The sequence below is a fragment of the Stegostoma tigrinum genome, chromosome 32 (genome assembly GCF_030684315.1).
Source record: "Stegostoma tigrinum isolate sSteTig4 chromosome 32, sSteTig4.hap1, whole genome shotgun sequence".
Lineage (NCBI taxonomy): Eukaryota > Metazoa > Chordata > Chondrichthyes > Orectolobiformes > Stegostomatidae > Stegostoma > Stegostoma tigrinum.
In genome coordinates, this window is record NC_081385.1 from 4,410,544 (window position 1) to 4,427,912 (window position 17,369).

The 17,369-nt window shown below is 37.0% G+C and overlaps 1 protein-coding gene across 3 annotated transcripts in view; it reads right to left on the minus strand.

The window, feature by feature from the left end:
• Positions 1–440: 440 nt before the first annotated feature.
• The window catches only part of sorl1 (sortilin-related receptor, L(DLR class) A repeats containing), a 182,135-nt gene continuing 165,206 nt past the window's right edge, over positions 441–17,369 (minus strand). For 2 of the 3 annotated variants that reach the window (XM_048561943.2, XM_059638993.1), the window contains exons 47-50: positions 16,110–16,216; positions 10,876–11,068; positions 8,285–8,491; positions 441–5,995 (exon numbers count right to left, since the gene is read on the minus strand). In XM_048561943.2, coding sequence (XP_048417900.2) covers positions 5,931–5,995; positions 8,285–8,491; positions 10,876–11,068; positions 16,110–16,216 — 572 coding nt within the window. In that variant the 3' untranslated portion in view covers positions 441–5,930. The remainder of the gene's footprint in view (positions 5,996–8,284; positions 8,492–10,875; positions 11,069–16,109; positions 16,217–17,369) is intronic. The other variant, XR_009442868.1, reaches the window with a different exon arrangement.

Consider the following 17,369-nt stretch of genomic DNA (forward strand, 5'->3'; position numbering starts at 1 on the left):
CACATTACATTGGTTACACGCTGTATCAGAATGGTTTTGAGGCTATTTTAATATTATGAAACCTTGGTTAACTTCAGGGGCTGTAAACTGCCCCATTTAGACAACGAGTGAACACATTGCACTAAGTGATAAATGTTTGAATAAGGTTACTGAAGGTCACTGTCCAAGGCTGAGGTGACAAATGGTTGCTGTTTAACAATGGAGCTGCTGAGATTTATCAATTAAATTAAAACTTCTCTTTTTCAGGAGAGAAGGGGACAGAAAAAGTATAAGGTGGAAGAATGAAGGATTAAGAAGTAATAATGGTAAAAAGGCAGCAGTTGGACAGGAAACTAAAACATCAAAACATACAGGGCGATAAAAGGCAGAGACATGAACAAGCTACCAATATCAGTGCTTGCTAGTTACTGAACATATTGAAAATGAGAAGACTTGAAAAATTCTTGACCCAAGTGAGATTTATTAAGTGAAAAAAATTCACATTTAAAGCACATGACACCCCTTCCAAAAGTGTACAGCAATTGGTGATTAAAGAATTCAGAGATTTGTTACACAATTTGTCCAACATTCTATTAGTGCAAAGTCTCACAGCACAACAGCCTGAAAATCAAAAACAGTGAAAAATCTGAACCTGACTTCTTCAGTACCACCAATATGGTTGATTTCTGGCACAGCTATGCTTAATTCAAGGTTTCCTTTGTTGCATTTATTTTTACATAGAACATCATGTGACACTAGACTTGTGTAGTCATTATACAGGAGGTACCCTCCACATTCCCATGCAAACAGTCTACTGTGCTTTAATTAAACACTACCAAACATAAAAATAGATCCACAGCAATATTTCCCAAAATTTACATTTTTAAAAAAACATTTTCCATTTATACAAAACACCCCATCGTTGTACATTGTGCATTGTACAATCTGCAACTTTGGAATTTGATATGCATTTTCCTTCTCTACAAGTCGAAGCAATCAATTTTTTTTTACAAAAATGAAGCAGAACGGACACACCAAAACCACTCAGGTTCTGGTGGCTGGCTGATGGAGTTGACCATGTGTATCCATATGTGCAATTCAAACATTGGAATCATTGAAGGCTGATGCACAAAATTACAGACCACTTAAGTTTTACTCAGTAAGGCAGATATGGCAGAATGATTAAAGGCTTTTAAGCATTTTCTTAAAACAAAACTCCAGTTTTAAGGCAAGAAATTAAATGAAAACACAAAACTTTTAAAAGTAGTACCATATGTTAAAACAAGCAGCCCTGCTGGACTTCCCCTCCATGCACCCAGCAGTAAAATAGTACATTCATGTGACTTAAATAAAATGCAAACAAATTATAGATCAATAAAAATGGCTCCATTTCAGATAGTAACTATAACACAGACCTAAACACTACCACATAGTGAAGCTAAACTAATGCAAGACAGCAGGTTGTCAGCAATCACAGAGTGGCTTGCCAGCTCAAGAAGAAACACAATTACCAAAAGAACATTTTTTTTTCCTTCACATAATGCACATTTGGCAAAAATTCCACACAGGTTGTGATCAAGTTCAGCATGACCATACAGTAGGGAAATAGCCAAGGCTGTGTGTTAGTGTGATCCAAACTATACACTTTGATATTTTTGAAAAGGGAGATGAATTTTCAAAATTCTTTTGCGATATTTGTCCTCATATTTGTTTATATAAGTAAACCCATTCATTTGAGCAAAATTACAGTTAAGACACTTGTCATATGTAAGTTCTTTTTAATAGTTTACAGCTATGCTCAAGAGGCAAAGTGACAAAAGCTCTGATTGACAGAAGTATGAATTACTAGTTAGACCAAATCTACTTTCTGAAATCAAGAAACATGCTAAAAGAACCAACTGCAGTTCTCTATTTGTGACACATTATTTGCAGGTTTGCCAAAATAGAATTGAACAGTAAATGCTTTTTCACAAGGGACATTAGAGTTGTTCGACATTTCATTGACAATTCAAATTATGTAAACATATTTGCAGAATTACATTACATGGTTAAGAGGGTATAAGGGACATCATTTATATTTGATGTGGGCAGTTCAGGTTTTTTTCCAGTAAAAAATATGACTCAGAACTACTGAAGAACCACAAAAACATGGAATAATGATTCTAAATCCTTCCTCAACAAAGTACAATTATGAAGGACAATATTGGAAAATTCTGTAATTTAGTTTGTTTGGTCTGACGGAAAGCCAACTGCAATTTAGTTGTTAGAAGAGGTAAGTTTGAAGATCCAACCAACAACCCTTTAAGAACTGCAACCATCATGTACACTGCAATTAGGAAACAACCAGGGCACCATACTTTAACAGATTTCGCAGTTGGCCTATAGTGATGGCATAAATGCTTCCTCATCCTTTATAGCTGGGGTTGAACGATAGACAGAGAAAACAAACCTATAGCTTTCTGACTGTTTTTGCAGTGTGACTCATGGAATATTTGGTCCAGTGGAGGGAATTAGTACAAGCTTGCAGCGTGTTGGGCATCTGTGTAAAATTTGGAGAACTGTACCCTTTCACACATCCTTTAGCAACAATAAAATAATTATATTCTGACTAATGTTGAAACCATGATCAGAAAATGACACATAATTGGCAACTCCCAGCAGCCTTGTAGCAGGATCAAAACTAAAACTGCACTCTGTTTCTGATGGCCAAGCTATCATCATGCCTCACCAATTAAAATCTAAAACTTAAAACGAACTCAAGCATTTGGCTTCAGTCATCATTTAATCATGTATCATTACATTGTAGTCTCTGTTATGAACTATAGACAATTAAAATCAAATCTACTAAATTCAATGTGTATGTCAATTCAAAAATATAACCACTGAATTTATAATCTCTCACTGTAACAAAGATTGTTTGATTTTTCTACAATGAAAATTTAAAAGCATAAATTTGCCAAATGCAACTTATGGATGGTCTATGAACTTATCCCAGTTAAAAGGATGAAAACAATTTAATTTCACAGTTATAGTCCAGGTGTTGATGTGAATCATAAATTGTTGGGACAGCATATTGAATTTTGGGGTGCGTGAGGTGTAGGGACGTAAATAGAGACAGACAGAGTGAGAGTGAGTGTGCTCTGATGGCTGTAACAGAATAATAACAATCTTTTAATGAACACTTCTATTTCAATTAGTTAGAGTTAATTGCAAGACAAACAAAACTGGAACATTTGTTCTGACCTATCTGCACACACACAAGTTCCTGGGCTACCAAGAAATCCTGCAAAGGACACAAAGACTTTTTTCTGCCAATCCTGGCTTCAAGCCAAACAAAAGAACTACTGCTCCAATGCCATCGATTAGCGGGCAGTTGCAAGCTCTTCAGACAACCGCGTCTAGCTCAAAAGTGCAAGAGACTGGTTTATACGCAGGTTGTGTGGCTGGAGAGATTCTACAAGATGATTAGATTCAAAATAATATATTTTGGTTAAAAACACATGCAGTTGGATTAAAAAAACTGAAGAATATTAAATTATTTCATTAAGATGATGGAATTTGATGTCTGAGTGAAGACATCAGAAACACATACAGAACATGAACGTATCAATTTTCTTTTTAACAGAAACTTGGGTATCCCTTGAAAAACAGAACGTCCCACAATGAAGAAACAGTACGCTTATTCAAAAACATTCCAGTAATTAGTATAATTATTTTTATATTTTACTTTTATAATTAATATAATTATTTTTCTTCATTTTGGATCATGGGCCAAATTTGAAAACAAGTTTTAAACCAAGGACTGAAGGAGTAATCCAGCAAATCTGAAAACAAGTTACTGGAACTCACTGTGAGTTGTGTTTTTGCTGTTTTGTTCACTGTTTAAGCAGTTGGGTATGGAGATGATGTCGAAGACACCATGGCACCGAGAGAGTGCGTGCACAGCAAGGCAGATTGCCGACTGACAAACCAATCAGGACCAGATTGGAGGCCAGGAGACAACATCATGACAACTCTTGTTTAGTTCCTGGCCACGTAAACAGACAGCATGTGAAGAAGCCTCCTGACTACACCAGGGAAACGGTCTCTCTCTCTCTCTACAGTGAAGTAAGCAAAATCTGGAAGATAACTAGCCATCCTCTCCCACCATTTCCTAGAAGCTATTGCTTCTAACAAATTACTGAAAAACCTGAACAATTATTGGGTCAAGTAGCCTGTAACTGTAATAAAGAATTGAAAGATCTTGGAAAGAATAAGACTACAGGTGATCAGAAAGACTTGATTCATAAATAAGAGATAATAATGCTGGAGTATCCGAGATAACAAGGTGTGGAGCTGGATGAACACAGCAGGCCAAGCAGCATCTTAGGAGCAGGAAAGCTGGCATTTCGGGCCTAGACCCTTCCCGAAACGTCAGCTTTCCTGCTCCTAAGATGCTGCTTGGCCTGCTGTGTTCATCCAGCTCCACAGACTTGATTCATGTTTGTTTGTCTGTGTCTGACTGTATGAGAGTTTAAGGAGTTAAAATTTCAGATAGCACAGTTGTATGTTATCAAAGTATGCTTTAAAAAAAAAGTAGTATGTTTCGCTTAATTGTGGTTAGAACCAGCTTCTTCGTAATAAATAGCAGTTTCTTGTTTAGTACAGAAGCCTGGTCAGAGTTCTCTGTTAAGCTGATTCCATCAGACAGGTAAACTGGGAATTCGAGTACTCAAATCTTTAACTTCTGCGACAAACTCAGGAGTAGTGGGGCTCAAGAATCAGTGCACTTTCATTAGTGACACTGTCATGACATCGGCAAACGAGTCAGCAGGAAGATACAGAAAATCTTATTTCCTTTTTAAAAAAATGGCAAGTTACAATGATCTGGTATGTGCTGCCTGAAAGGGTGACAGAAATAGATTCAGCAATAACTTTCAAAAAGGCATTGGTTAAACTGTCAAAAAAAAGGGAAAAAAAATTAAAGGACTTCAGGATTAGTTGGATGACCCTTTCAAAGTGCAGCCCCATCTTCAATGGTTTCTTCTGTACAGAATCATTTTAGGACTGCATGCCAGATTCAATCAAGGCAGCAACCAGAGATGTTTTTATGAAACTGGATTTTGTTAGGATATGCATTAACTGTATTAAAATTATGATTTAACAATAAAATTATCATGATTTAACAGTAGACACCACAGGACTTCAAACTGCAAGCAATGTAAATTTAATATTATAGCAGACCGTATTTGCAACCTGTGTGTTGCTAGAAACTATTCTGCAATTTGCCAAACATCCTCTCTTTTTATATAAATTATTTTATCAATTTGATGTGAAAATATTGACAGATTATCAAATTCAAACAAAGAAATAGTGAAAATATTAAATGCACTGCCCCACTGAACTACTCAACTTCCATTGGAGGTTCTATTGCATAATGGATCAAATTTTCCCTTTTGGTACTTCAAACTATTTTAAATTTTAAATTAAAATCATTGAGCAAATTCAATCACTGTAATAACTGTATAAGTGTTAACATCATTTGTGTGACTATTATATTTCACTAATGATGCTATAGTTTTTAAAAAGTGATTTAAATCAATGTTGGTGTCTTGGAAAATCAGATTTGATACTGAAACCTAACTTTTGTGTACGCATCGGCATCTACAGACCATCAGAAAGAGAATCTGCAGCTGTAACATCCACCAAACAATTAACCTGAAAATTAAATGGTGCCTGCAGGCGAAGAACACAAGCACAGCTGTGCAAAAGCCTACAGTCAGGGACCAGGACTGCACTATTTATCTTGCATTCTTACCTACGTATTACAGCTTACTGCAATAAATTTTAAATTTTGGTCCATATAAAAATAATGTATTGCAACTCAGAAAAGTGCATTTTTTAAAAAGGGTTTTTCTGCTCCTGAAACTTCTTCAAAAGAAATCTTGCACTGCCTGTACGTGGCAAGATCTTCATGCAAGTACCATCGGCACATCATCTGAAAAACCGTTAATCAATGGTGCATCTTCATCATCACCTAAAGCAGGAGAAATTTAAAACGTGACTGTTCAGTGAGTGAAAAACAAATCAATAAGAAACAAAATTTAAAAATCCATTCCTCTGTCCCATTCACTAATCATTTCAGTTCTTCAGTGCCAAAGGCCCCATTTCAAACTGCATAAGCAACCAGTCTCTGCACTATTTTGTATATATTTTGAGTGCAATGAAGGGTCAATTTCCCAATCTTATTTTATGCCTATAACAGAACTGGGGTGGGGCACAGAACTGAAGCTACCAGAACAGCAGGCAGACAGGCCGAAATCACTAGATATTCTTTCCCATCTATATGCAGCTCCTGTTTTCTGACAGTGTAGAGCATATTTAATAATTCTATTTTGGGAAAAAACATCCAGTTGCTGCTTTAGAGGGCCTTGATGAGAAAGGTATGGTAATTTACGACTAAGTATGCCCAAATAGTTATTGGCTCACCTGCTCAACTGGACTTGACAAGGGTGAAATAAGATGAAGTCCCATACCTTAATTCAATCTGATAGATGGACTCTCATGTCCTTCTTTAAGATCATGAGCAATAAGATGGTAGCTTAGCGGTTGGCAAATCTGCCTCACAGCATCAGGGGTCCGGGTTCAATTCCAGCCTCAGACAACTGTCTGTGTGGAGTTTGCACACTCCTCAAGTGTCTGCAAGGGTTTGTTCTGGTTTCCTCCCACAATCCAAAGATGCGCAGGTTAGGGTGAACTGGCCATGTGAAATTGCCCATCGTGTCCAGGGATGTGCAGGCATATGAAATACAGGGTTACAAGGATACGGTAGTGGGGTGGGTATGGGTGGTTTACTCAGAGCATCAGCGTGAACTTGATGGGCCAAACAGTCTGCTTCCACACTGTAGGGAATCATTTGATTGTATGAAGAAGAGTAGATTATAGGATACCACATACCTACTCCACCATTTAATAACTTCATTGTTGAGGTTTTATCCTCAATTCTAACTCAATGCCTGATCTCTACATCACACCTTTCTATTAGTATTCAAAAATCATTAAAAACTTAGCCTTGAATATATTCAGCTGTATGTCAAGTCATGCTCTGTTCTATTTGTCGCTATATTATACTTCCATTGTTAGTTATTATAATCCTCTAACAGCATTGTGATTGTACCCACACTAAATTCGGTCAATAGCAGTTCAAGAAGGTGGCTCACTATGTAGTTTCTCAGGGGCAGATAACGATCAGCAGCAAATGCTAGCCTTGCTAACTTTTTAAAAATTCACTCATGGGGCGTGGGCAGCACTGGCTGGGCCAACATTTATTGCCCATCCATAGCTGCCCTTCGGAAGGTGGTGGTGAGGTGCCTTCTTGAACCACTGCCGTCCATGTCCTGTAGGTGGACCCACAATGCCATGAGAGAGGGAGTTCCAGGATTGTGGCCCAGCCACAGTAAAGGAATGGTGATATATTTCCAAGTCAGGATGGTGAGTGGCACTCACATTCCATAAGAAAATAAAATAAAAACTTAGCATTCAAAGTAAAGTTCTCCTTCATCTCAGTTTTAAACGAGCATCCATTCACCCCAAGGTTACAGCCCTTCTCTCCAACATTTATACCCAAAGAAATCAGTCTTTCAGCAACCGATATGTTTAACTCTTGCAGCATCTTATGTTTCAACGGAACCCTCTCTCATTCTTCTAAACTGGATAGTATACAGGCCTTGTCTATTCATGGGAAAACCAAAGTCAGGAATCCAAATTGACCTTTTCTTCTACCACCTCAAGACAGACGTTCTGACTTCTTAACTTTTATGTCAACCAAGAACCTAAACTGGAAAAGTTCTATGTTACTGTTGTCAAAATGAGTGATATTGCATAGAATCCAAGGATTCTGCCAGCAAGGGTGCCAAAACCTTTGAATATTCTTTGGCAATGTTTTATGCTAATCTCAGTTTTAACATCTTGAAACACCACTGGCACAGCAGTATCAGCTCAGTGCTGGAAGGAGCCGCCAAACAGATTTTGTGCATCCCCAGGGACAGAGTTGGAACCCACGGCACACGGAACCAAAAATGCTAATGTTGAACCGAGACACACAGGAAAAAAAAGGAAAGAAACAAAAAACAACAGTAACTTCCAGATTATCAAGAACCCAAAGTACGTTACAAGCCTTAAGACAGAAGTTCAGCTCATTGGAATACCGATTTCCAAAACGTGGAACATTTTACCAAAGAGCTTGTATCAACTGACTGTTACGCATAGCCACGATAAGGCTGTTTTATGCATGCAATCTCTTAGTTTAAACTGACAAAATCCTTACCTAGCTCATCACCTGAAGAAAACACAGCCGATCCTAGTCGAGAATTATAGTGACTATTGGCAAAAGCTGTGAAACTGTTCTGGAGCCTTCGATGACGAACATATAACACAATAAATCCAACACCTAACATCACCAGGAGCAGGAACATTACTGGTACCACAATGGCTGCTACATCTGTGGATTTGGGATTTTTGGAAGCTGATGGATCTGTAATTTGGGAAGAAAGAATAAAATAAAATACTAAATGTCATAAAATAGTATTCCAATTTAGAGATTCACCTGAAAAGAACTTCAGCTTATTTTTAAAGCCAGCCAGTAACATGACCCCAATCGAAAGTCAAAATATAGAGCACACATAAAACATTAAGTTCAACAAACATCAGGTCAGTCAACAGCTGAAAGTAAAAGACAAGTTATTAACCGAATGGGACTTTGCATCAAAATTGGCATTCTAAAAATGGGTGACGCTGAAGATGTGAGCTTCTCTTTTACCTTCATATTGTCCAAACTGTTAATCAATAATTCTTTTAAGTTTCCCGAATTTGATTTTTAAAAAAAATTGAGAACAAAAATTAAGTCGGTTAAGTAAACGCAGACTAACACCAAGAGGCATTTAAAATTCTTAAACTGTAGCCTAAAAACTTCTCCCGCTGTCTCCTAATTATACTGGTATTCTTGCTCCATGGTTATTGCATAAAGTTGGGAGTTATTTTCTAGATTTGTGTAGTCAACAATCTAATAAGTTATTCTTAAATCACAAGGAAATGAAAATCAGAAATGCAAAACGCATAAATCAGCAGACTCAAATCAGAGATTATTAGATAGTGAACAATTCTCGTGGCTTGACAATTCAACTTTGCAGCTCAAAATCACTTGCCATTTGCTTTAAATCACACGGTTGTGTGGAAATCCTGTCAGTGTCGACCATCCTAGACAACTAAATGAAGGCAACATGGCTACACATTGAGTGGCATCACTGAAAATAATGTCAACTCTAGATGAGCTAGAGGACAGTTCTAACATCCACCCAGGTCACTGAGCAACCTGTTGTGTGACATACACCTTGTCTGCATAGCTTCCTAAGGGCACTGCCTTTACTCAATGACGGCAAAGTTTAATAGCCAGGGTGATCCAAGCTCCCATGCAGATACAGAGACTGACTTCTCTATCATAAGGAAACTCAACAGTTACTGTATGTTGGAAAGTCTGTGCTGTGTAATTTAGAAAACTGCATCACAGAAGCACCGAGTAGAGCTATTTTTTCCCTATGGAAACTGCTCACAGATAACAATTGGATCTTGGTCTTTACTGTTCTCTTTAATGGGATGTGGTTTTAGTCAGATACAGCAACAAATTACAAAGGTATAAATAATGTACAAAATGTGAAGTGAGTTTTAGGATATAGCAATTGCAAAGCTTTCCCAGATAAGAAATGGAGTATGTAGATCCATCATTAAGCAATTTTGTAGAAACTAGCCCAAGTAAATGCAATGAATCTGTCCGCTTAATCAAATATGATACATTAACTTGCCAGAAAGATTTAACAGATCCTGGCTGAAGTTAGAACAAGTAATGAGTTACACAGTTACATTGGAAAGACTTCACCTTAACTAAGATTTGAGGTGTGCATTTCTGTCAGTAGTTCAAGATAGACGCGTGAACTGTGATAAAGCTAAACTAAAAATGAGTGGCTGAAGTGGGGGGGGGGGGGGGGGGGCGCACGCGAGGAAGAAGGGGGTGGAGGACAGCAGCTCGGTGAGGAAATCCTGACAAACATTGATAGATTTAAAAACAGAACATTTAGATTATGATCCAAAAATATCTAGGATCAAAGCAGTGTGTAAAGTAGTTGAGTAAAACTACTGTCATTTTTAAATTTGCTGACAAAAATACAACGAAAATTCCTGAAGTCTAAACTAAAATGAAAATTACCATTTCAGATAAACAAAGCAGATAAAATTGAAAACCTCTACTAGGGCTAAAATTCTAAATCAGCAACATACAGCTTTACAAATAGATGCTGGGTAAAGGAAAATATTTTGTTAAGGTTCAGTATATTGTTGCATTTGCTTTTCAGTGGACAGAAATGAAGCGACTTGTTTTTAGAAAGTACACATTAAAATAAATTCTAAAGTGACCAGAATGGTAACATGAAAAATAAAAACTAAAATTCACTCCTTTAAGAATCCACCTGAAGAACAAAGCTAGTAACTAAAGGATAAACTCTAAAGCCAGGACATTTCCTTCATGATTTTATGATTTAGAATAGTACAGGAAAGGTCTAAAGGACACTTATTTAGAGCAAAAATGAAACCCAGGGCTAAATGTGTTAAAGGGCACAAACACACAGCATGTAAGTAAAACTTCCACACAGAAATAACAATTAAACGCATTGGTACAAGAACAGAGCAAATACTGTGAAACCCTCAAGTATCTAATGCATACTTGGCTGGGTGTAGGAAAATACAGCACCATAGCCAAGTATTATTTTAAATGCATAATAGACTCTTGCCTTACAGGCTATCTGAGAATTAGTTTAATGCTGTGTACTTGTGTTCAGTGGTTTAGTTATCAAATTTTCATGACCTCACCATTTCCAAGTTCATCGTACAGCAGGGAAGCTGGTTCACCACAAATCTGTCCATTGTACAAACATCTGGCTTGCACTGTGAATGTATAGTTGTGACCAGGCTTCAGATCAGAAATCTCGAAGATGTTATCCGTTGTATTCCCAAGGCATACCGTTGTATTAGTCACATGATCAAACATGTGGATTTCATATCCCTGGAGGTCAAACAAAGGACAAGGTATTAAGTTATGTAATTCCTCTCCTATTTTCTTGGTACCATCCTTCGAGAGATTTTGCAGTTCACACAGCAATGGATCAGAGGGTGAAAATCAGAAGTTTTCCCTCTGACTTCCTACCCAAAGAGCTGAAGTGAAAGCTTTCGTAAATTTCAGCAGGCTACCAAAAATGTTAAGACAGAAGCAGACAATATCACTGCAAGTAAAATTTACTGCTTTGTGACCAAAGGCAAACACTTTTCAAAATACTATACAATAGTATAAGTAGGAAACAGAACAAAACCAAAGGCTCTTTTCTGTTCCCTTCATAGAAAATCTGACCCTAACACAAAAAAGCTCAGATTTAGAATAGAGATTTTAATCTTCAGACAGATTCATTCAAAACACACATGATGAAACTCCATTCTTGAGCACCAATTTCAGCCATTCCTGTAGTTCCTTTTTAGTAAAAATAGAAACATTGAGAAATCAAACTGATAGAGCCAAGTTAACTACATTAGATGCACATATATTACTTCACTCACAAATACGCAGTGATACAACCCAAATAAATTGCAAGCAAAATAGTTTAAAATGCAGATTAGATCAGTGCCAATACAGATATTGTTTTGCAATATTCAATAGCTCACTTGCTGATTGTCCCAGAACGGATTATAATAGGAAATGTAGAATTGGTCACTCTTTCTGTAAATTAGAAAACAGTTACTGTCCAGATGCAGGCAAATTATTTTCCATTCTCTAGATGCCTTTGATAATATTTCAGGTACTTCGGAAAAGATAAATCAAACTAGGAATCAACAAAAAAGCAAAAACCAGATGCAAAACTGACATTCCAACAGTTTTTATTTGCTGCACTGGGCTAATCAACTTAACAGCTCTCCTGGGTTTGAGAAAACAGACTTATTTTAAATTTATACCGTTTTTCTTCCTCTTCCCTTACAGAGAAGAAGTTATTTGGGTAAATTTCTCAGTAACTGAAAAAAGGATCTTTCATCAATCTCTATTCTGTTCCTGTGCCAGATTTAACCCTTTTAAAATGATCACCAGTCAACAGGAAGAGGAACAGTAGATTCCTCATTAGCTGTTACACACACCTCACATTCATTCACTGCATCAGCATCAATGAAAGCAGGTAGAATCAGCCCTTCGGAAGAGTGTCTATTTTGGAAACTCATTAAATCTTCCAAAATATAACATATCCTGAATGACCTCATGGGAGCTATAAACCAGAAACACTTCCTCACAAAGCTTTTATTTACTCATCCAGCATATTACTGTTTACAAGAGTAATTAAGTGTGCTGAATTCCATTCAATCATTGTAAAGAAGAAATGCCCTCTAGAGAATGGTTATTTTGCAACATGGATGCAAGCACTGACTCATCCTATTCTATATGTAATTCACTGATTCATGCAGAGCAGTTAACACTGGGGAACATTAGGAGCAAGATTTATAGCTAAGAGAATGACACAGATCGCAAGTCCATTAAAATAAATGGCACTCGGATTTAAAGGGGGAGGGATCTCAAAATGTGTTGCTTACAAACAGACAAGTGTCACTGCAGATGAATTCAACTTTTCAGTCGAAAATATTTACCTAGGACTGTTGCTCTAATGCGAAATATAGGCAAAAAAATGAAAATACCAACATTGAGAATTTGAAGAAAGATGACAACAGAAAAATTTGTTGTTGAAAAAGGCTTCAGATTCAAATCCAGTATCACTGACTTACTGGAAGCTCCTCCTTGCAGCGCTATGGCTAGGTTGTAGTATTCGTATCTTTAAAATATTGAAATGAGATTTCAAATGACGCAGAGAACAGCAAACAAAAGGAAGCAGAATCAAGGTAATCACGTTTAAAAAGTTCAAGTCAGAGATTCAATAGGCGCAAAAAGATGCTCCAATCTGGAAATATTTTTGAATTGTGTTTAGGACACAAAAGTAAATTTCAGTTTTTTAAAATTATTAAGCGCTGTAAAGGTAATGTCATTCCCTAACAGTATATCCTTCTTTTACCCTGCGTTTAAAAAAAAACTTTATTCTCCTTATGGCGAACGATTTCCATTAAATCTTATTAGCATAAAGTGCAGCCATTCAGCCTATCTGAAAGAGTCATCCACTTTGCTGATTCCTTTTTTCTCGTTTCACATACTTTAAAATATTCCTTTTTCAAATTTTAACCACTTCATGCACTGCATTTAATAGGAAATATTTCCAGAAGCAATCATTAAATCATTATTAAAATCTGTGTCCTATATCCAATTTTCACCTAGTTACCTGCATTTAGCATGTTGTGCCATGATGCAACCAACAAACTGTATGGACCTTATTAAATGCCATTTAAGACATCCATTACGTTTCCTACATCCATAAGTTATTTCCACAAATACTCAAATATATTTTTAAATTGTTATTTGCAAATCTATGCTGATCGTGAGCAGAGGTGCAGCATCAGCACATTTATTTTTTTCATACTAAAGATGGATTGAAAATTCAATGGCATTGAGGCAAAGTATTTGAAACCTGCCTTTTGATAACATCATACAGGAAGTTTGTTGACAGATGTGAAAATTATCCAGGGCAAACAGTCATCAGGCTTTTGCCTTCTCATGGAAAATTTGCATAATTTCTTCAGCTACCTCATCTACAATTCAAGATACAGTACGTTGAAATCAACGTGTTGTTTCCCAATAGTCCTTCCACACCCTTCAGTAATATGACATCTTGGTACCGGCAATGGGGAACAATGGACAGATGTAACTTCAAAAAAAGAGAGAGCAGGAAAGGAGCCTTCATCTCTGGATGTTCTCACAATCTCCAGTGGCTGGATTCAGAACAGCTCAAGCTTGTAAGCTGTTGGCAAGTGTTGCAGCATTTTAATTAGCTAATAAAAGGTGTTACGAAGTTGGGTAGAGTTATTCTGAGGTAGAAAGCAGGAAGCCAAAATGTGTGGTTCCTTTGAGAGATTTGTGCTTTGTCTGCACTTAGAAATTTTTCTAAAAATGTACGTCTGTGAGCAGCAGCTGAAGTTGCCAGTACAGAGAGCCTCAAAAAGTGAAACAAGTGAATCAAATAAAAACCCTTACAGGTGGCAAACAAAACAGCAGTCTTGTTGTGATGTTGTGCCAATGAGTTTGAATTTGGCCAATTAATTTAAACAAAGCACCTCAAAACAGACAGCCAATTGAATTTCAGTCTGATGGCGTTGACAACCTGAAATCAATCATGTTGTAAGAAATCAATTATGGATATACAAGGGCAAGAGCATTTGGAAAACTGGTGAGAGTCAAATGCTACTTGCCACAGTTAGCACTATTCAGCTCTCAGAGAAAACCCATATAATTAATCAAAAAGTACCACATTTAGCTCAAAGTCCTCACTGAAGAAATTAGAGATAAAACATCCTGAATACCAGAATTAATGCAAGAAAGGTGTTTGTGAAGAGAACAGAGATGACAGATTACTCCAGAAGACACGGTCTGTGTGAGCTTGAAGAGATTAAGTTATAATTTATTGCTTTTTATTAATTGGGTTTATGTTAGTGGGACTTATCTTTATTTAAACAGCATTCCAGTAGAATTTAGATCAATTAGGGAGTAATTAGTAGTCAGGGGGGAATTGTCAATTTTAGTAAGTTTGTTAATTTGTTTATTGCTGGGTTCAATAAATAAAATTTGGTTTCTCGTTACTCAAAGTGGAGATCAGGGATTTTCTTTCTTTTAACCCCTCTTTTGATAGATTATGAGGGGAAGATGAGCTTCTCTGGGTGTTTAAGAGGGGAGCCCCTACACCTGTCATAATAGATTGGGGCTTGAGTTTTAGTTTAATTATCGGAGGGGTTTGGCCATTCCCTGTCAGAGCATATAGTTTGAAGCAACAGATTCAACAACTGATTATGTTTATTGACGCATCAATCTATTAGGGAACAGAGCATCAAAGAAACAGGTATTTTAATGGAGTAAAAAGTTTCTTTCACACAACAATCAGGCACAAGAGAACAATAATTCACGCTGTGCTCAGAAGTCAGGCTGCAACTAAAGTTTTTACCATTAAGTTTGTAAGGGCCAAATCTTAACACATTCCAGAAGATAATAAGGCAAACTCACTGCACCAGTCACTCTCTCAACTAACGTAGGATTTAATGGAGTACTTCTATTCAGACAGTAGCTAATCAGAGCTGCATATGCCAATTATATAGAATTATCACTAGTGGAACATCCCTAAACACAACTACTTTGTATCCTTGGAAAGTTCAATCATCAAAGCAGATGCTAAATCAAATCAATTTGAGTGAAAAAGTGCAAAAATTTTTTTTTTTTTAAATTTTAAAGCACTGCAGAATAAACTACTGTTGCGGCCATGAATGCTCGGCTTATTTTTCTGAACCAGGAAGTGATGTTACGTCTCTGCAAATCATTGGTCAGACCACATCTGGAGTACTGCGTTCATTCTGGGCATCATATTTAACGAAAGATGTTAAAGCCCTGGAGAGATTACAAATGAGATTTACTGGACTGATACCAGGATTGAGGGATTTCAGATGCAAGGAAAGATTAAAGAAATTATGCTTACTCTCCTTGGTGCAGAGAAAAGTAGTAACCTTAGTGAGGGGTTCAAAATTCTGAACAATTCTGATAGAGTAAAAAGAAGGAAAATCTGTTTTCACTATTGATATGCCAGTATCTAGGGGTCACAATTTCAAGATTGCCAGCTAGGAGTGAGGTGAGGAGAAACTTCTTTACTCCTCTCCCAAGCATTCCAAATTTGAGTAAAGGCCGATTCCATAGGATGTTCCAAAAAAAAAGAGAGCTGGACATAAATTTGAAAGTGATGAATTTAGAGGGCTGAGGAGGGTGAACTGAAGAATGGGACTAGCTGAGTAGCTCTTTTTGGAGCTGATAAAGACATAATGGGTTGAATGGCCTCCTCCTGTACTGTAAAATTCCATAATTCTAATTCAAGAAAAAAATGGAATTAGCTCAAAACAAACAACAACACTGTTTGATCATATTTAATACTCACCCTGCTGTCATTAAAGTTCTTTTCTTTTAATTTGAGGCTTTTCCAGAACAGCAGGATGTGGTCTTTCTCTAGTAAGATTTTCAGTGACTCTGGTGCTGACAGAGGAACTGCCGTAAAGGGAACACAAAATAAAAATATGGATACAATGAGTTATTCAAGCTATCAAAATACCAGAATACCACCAGCTGCCTCCTGCATCCCTCCCAACAGACAGAACTCATTGTTCAGTGCATTCCTGATACATTTTTCAAGCATGTCTGGCCCCTGAGCAATGATCTTGGTCAATTTCTTTGGGTCATTGTCACCATTCCTGTGGCACATAAACACGAGGAAAATTCAACTATGCACTGATGCATTTTGAAGTAATTTGGCGGAGCCTAAACATTAGCAAGAATTTTGTGGGATCAGAAGGGTTGAAGGTGGTCAATGGTTTAGTCTGTTTTTGCACACATACAAGTAATTAACCCTCTGAGAATCAGACATTCTTTGCTTTCGAAGCATACAAGGGTAACACTGTAAAGTGAGGGAGCAAAACTTCAGCACTTTCTATGGAGTTCGTCATGAATGGAATTAAATTCAAAGGGCGTAGGATAGTTTGGAGGTACCGGTCAAGAAATCTAATTTAGTTAGAAATTGGATCTCATTGTGATTTATATTCAGGACTATTTTGAAACCATCAAAATATTAACTATATTCACTAAGACATAATATATATCTGCAGAATGCATGTATTGCATCTGAAGCTAAACAGAAAAGGAGGGAAAAAAAGAGCAAACCACCCAGACTACTCACTGTTGATGCTTAAAAAAAATTACAATAGTACAAGGAGAAATATATGGAATAGCAAAATATCATTTTATTAAGGATTTGTAAAAATTCAGATCTTTAGCACCCAGTTGAATGCATTGATTCAAATGAATGATACTAAGACTGGCTACGAGAGCTACAGAAGTTATCAAGGCTCATTGGTCAATGAATCGTGCACTGCAGGTAACAGGAAAGGACTAAGATACATAACAGGGATTCCAGCAATTCCAGACCATGGTTAAGGGTTTAATGTGTCAGAGGTTGAAAATATCAGCATTATCCAAAGTACAGTCTGTTAAGGAGTATTTTGCCATTTAGAGTAGAAGAGGTGGAGGCTGAGGAAGGCAAAGGAAGATATTGTCTGACGACCTCACTGAAAGAGTACCACAATGGCAGTCCTGCAGCATAGCATGGATGACAACAGTTAATATTTGAAGTCAGAAGAGGGTTAAA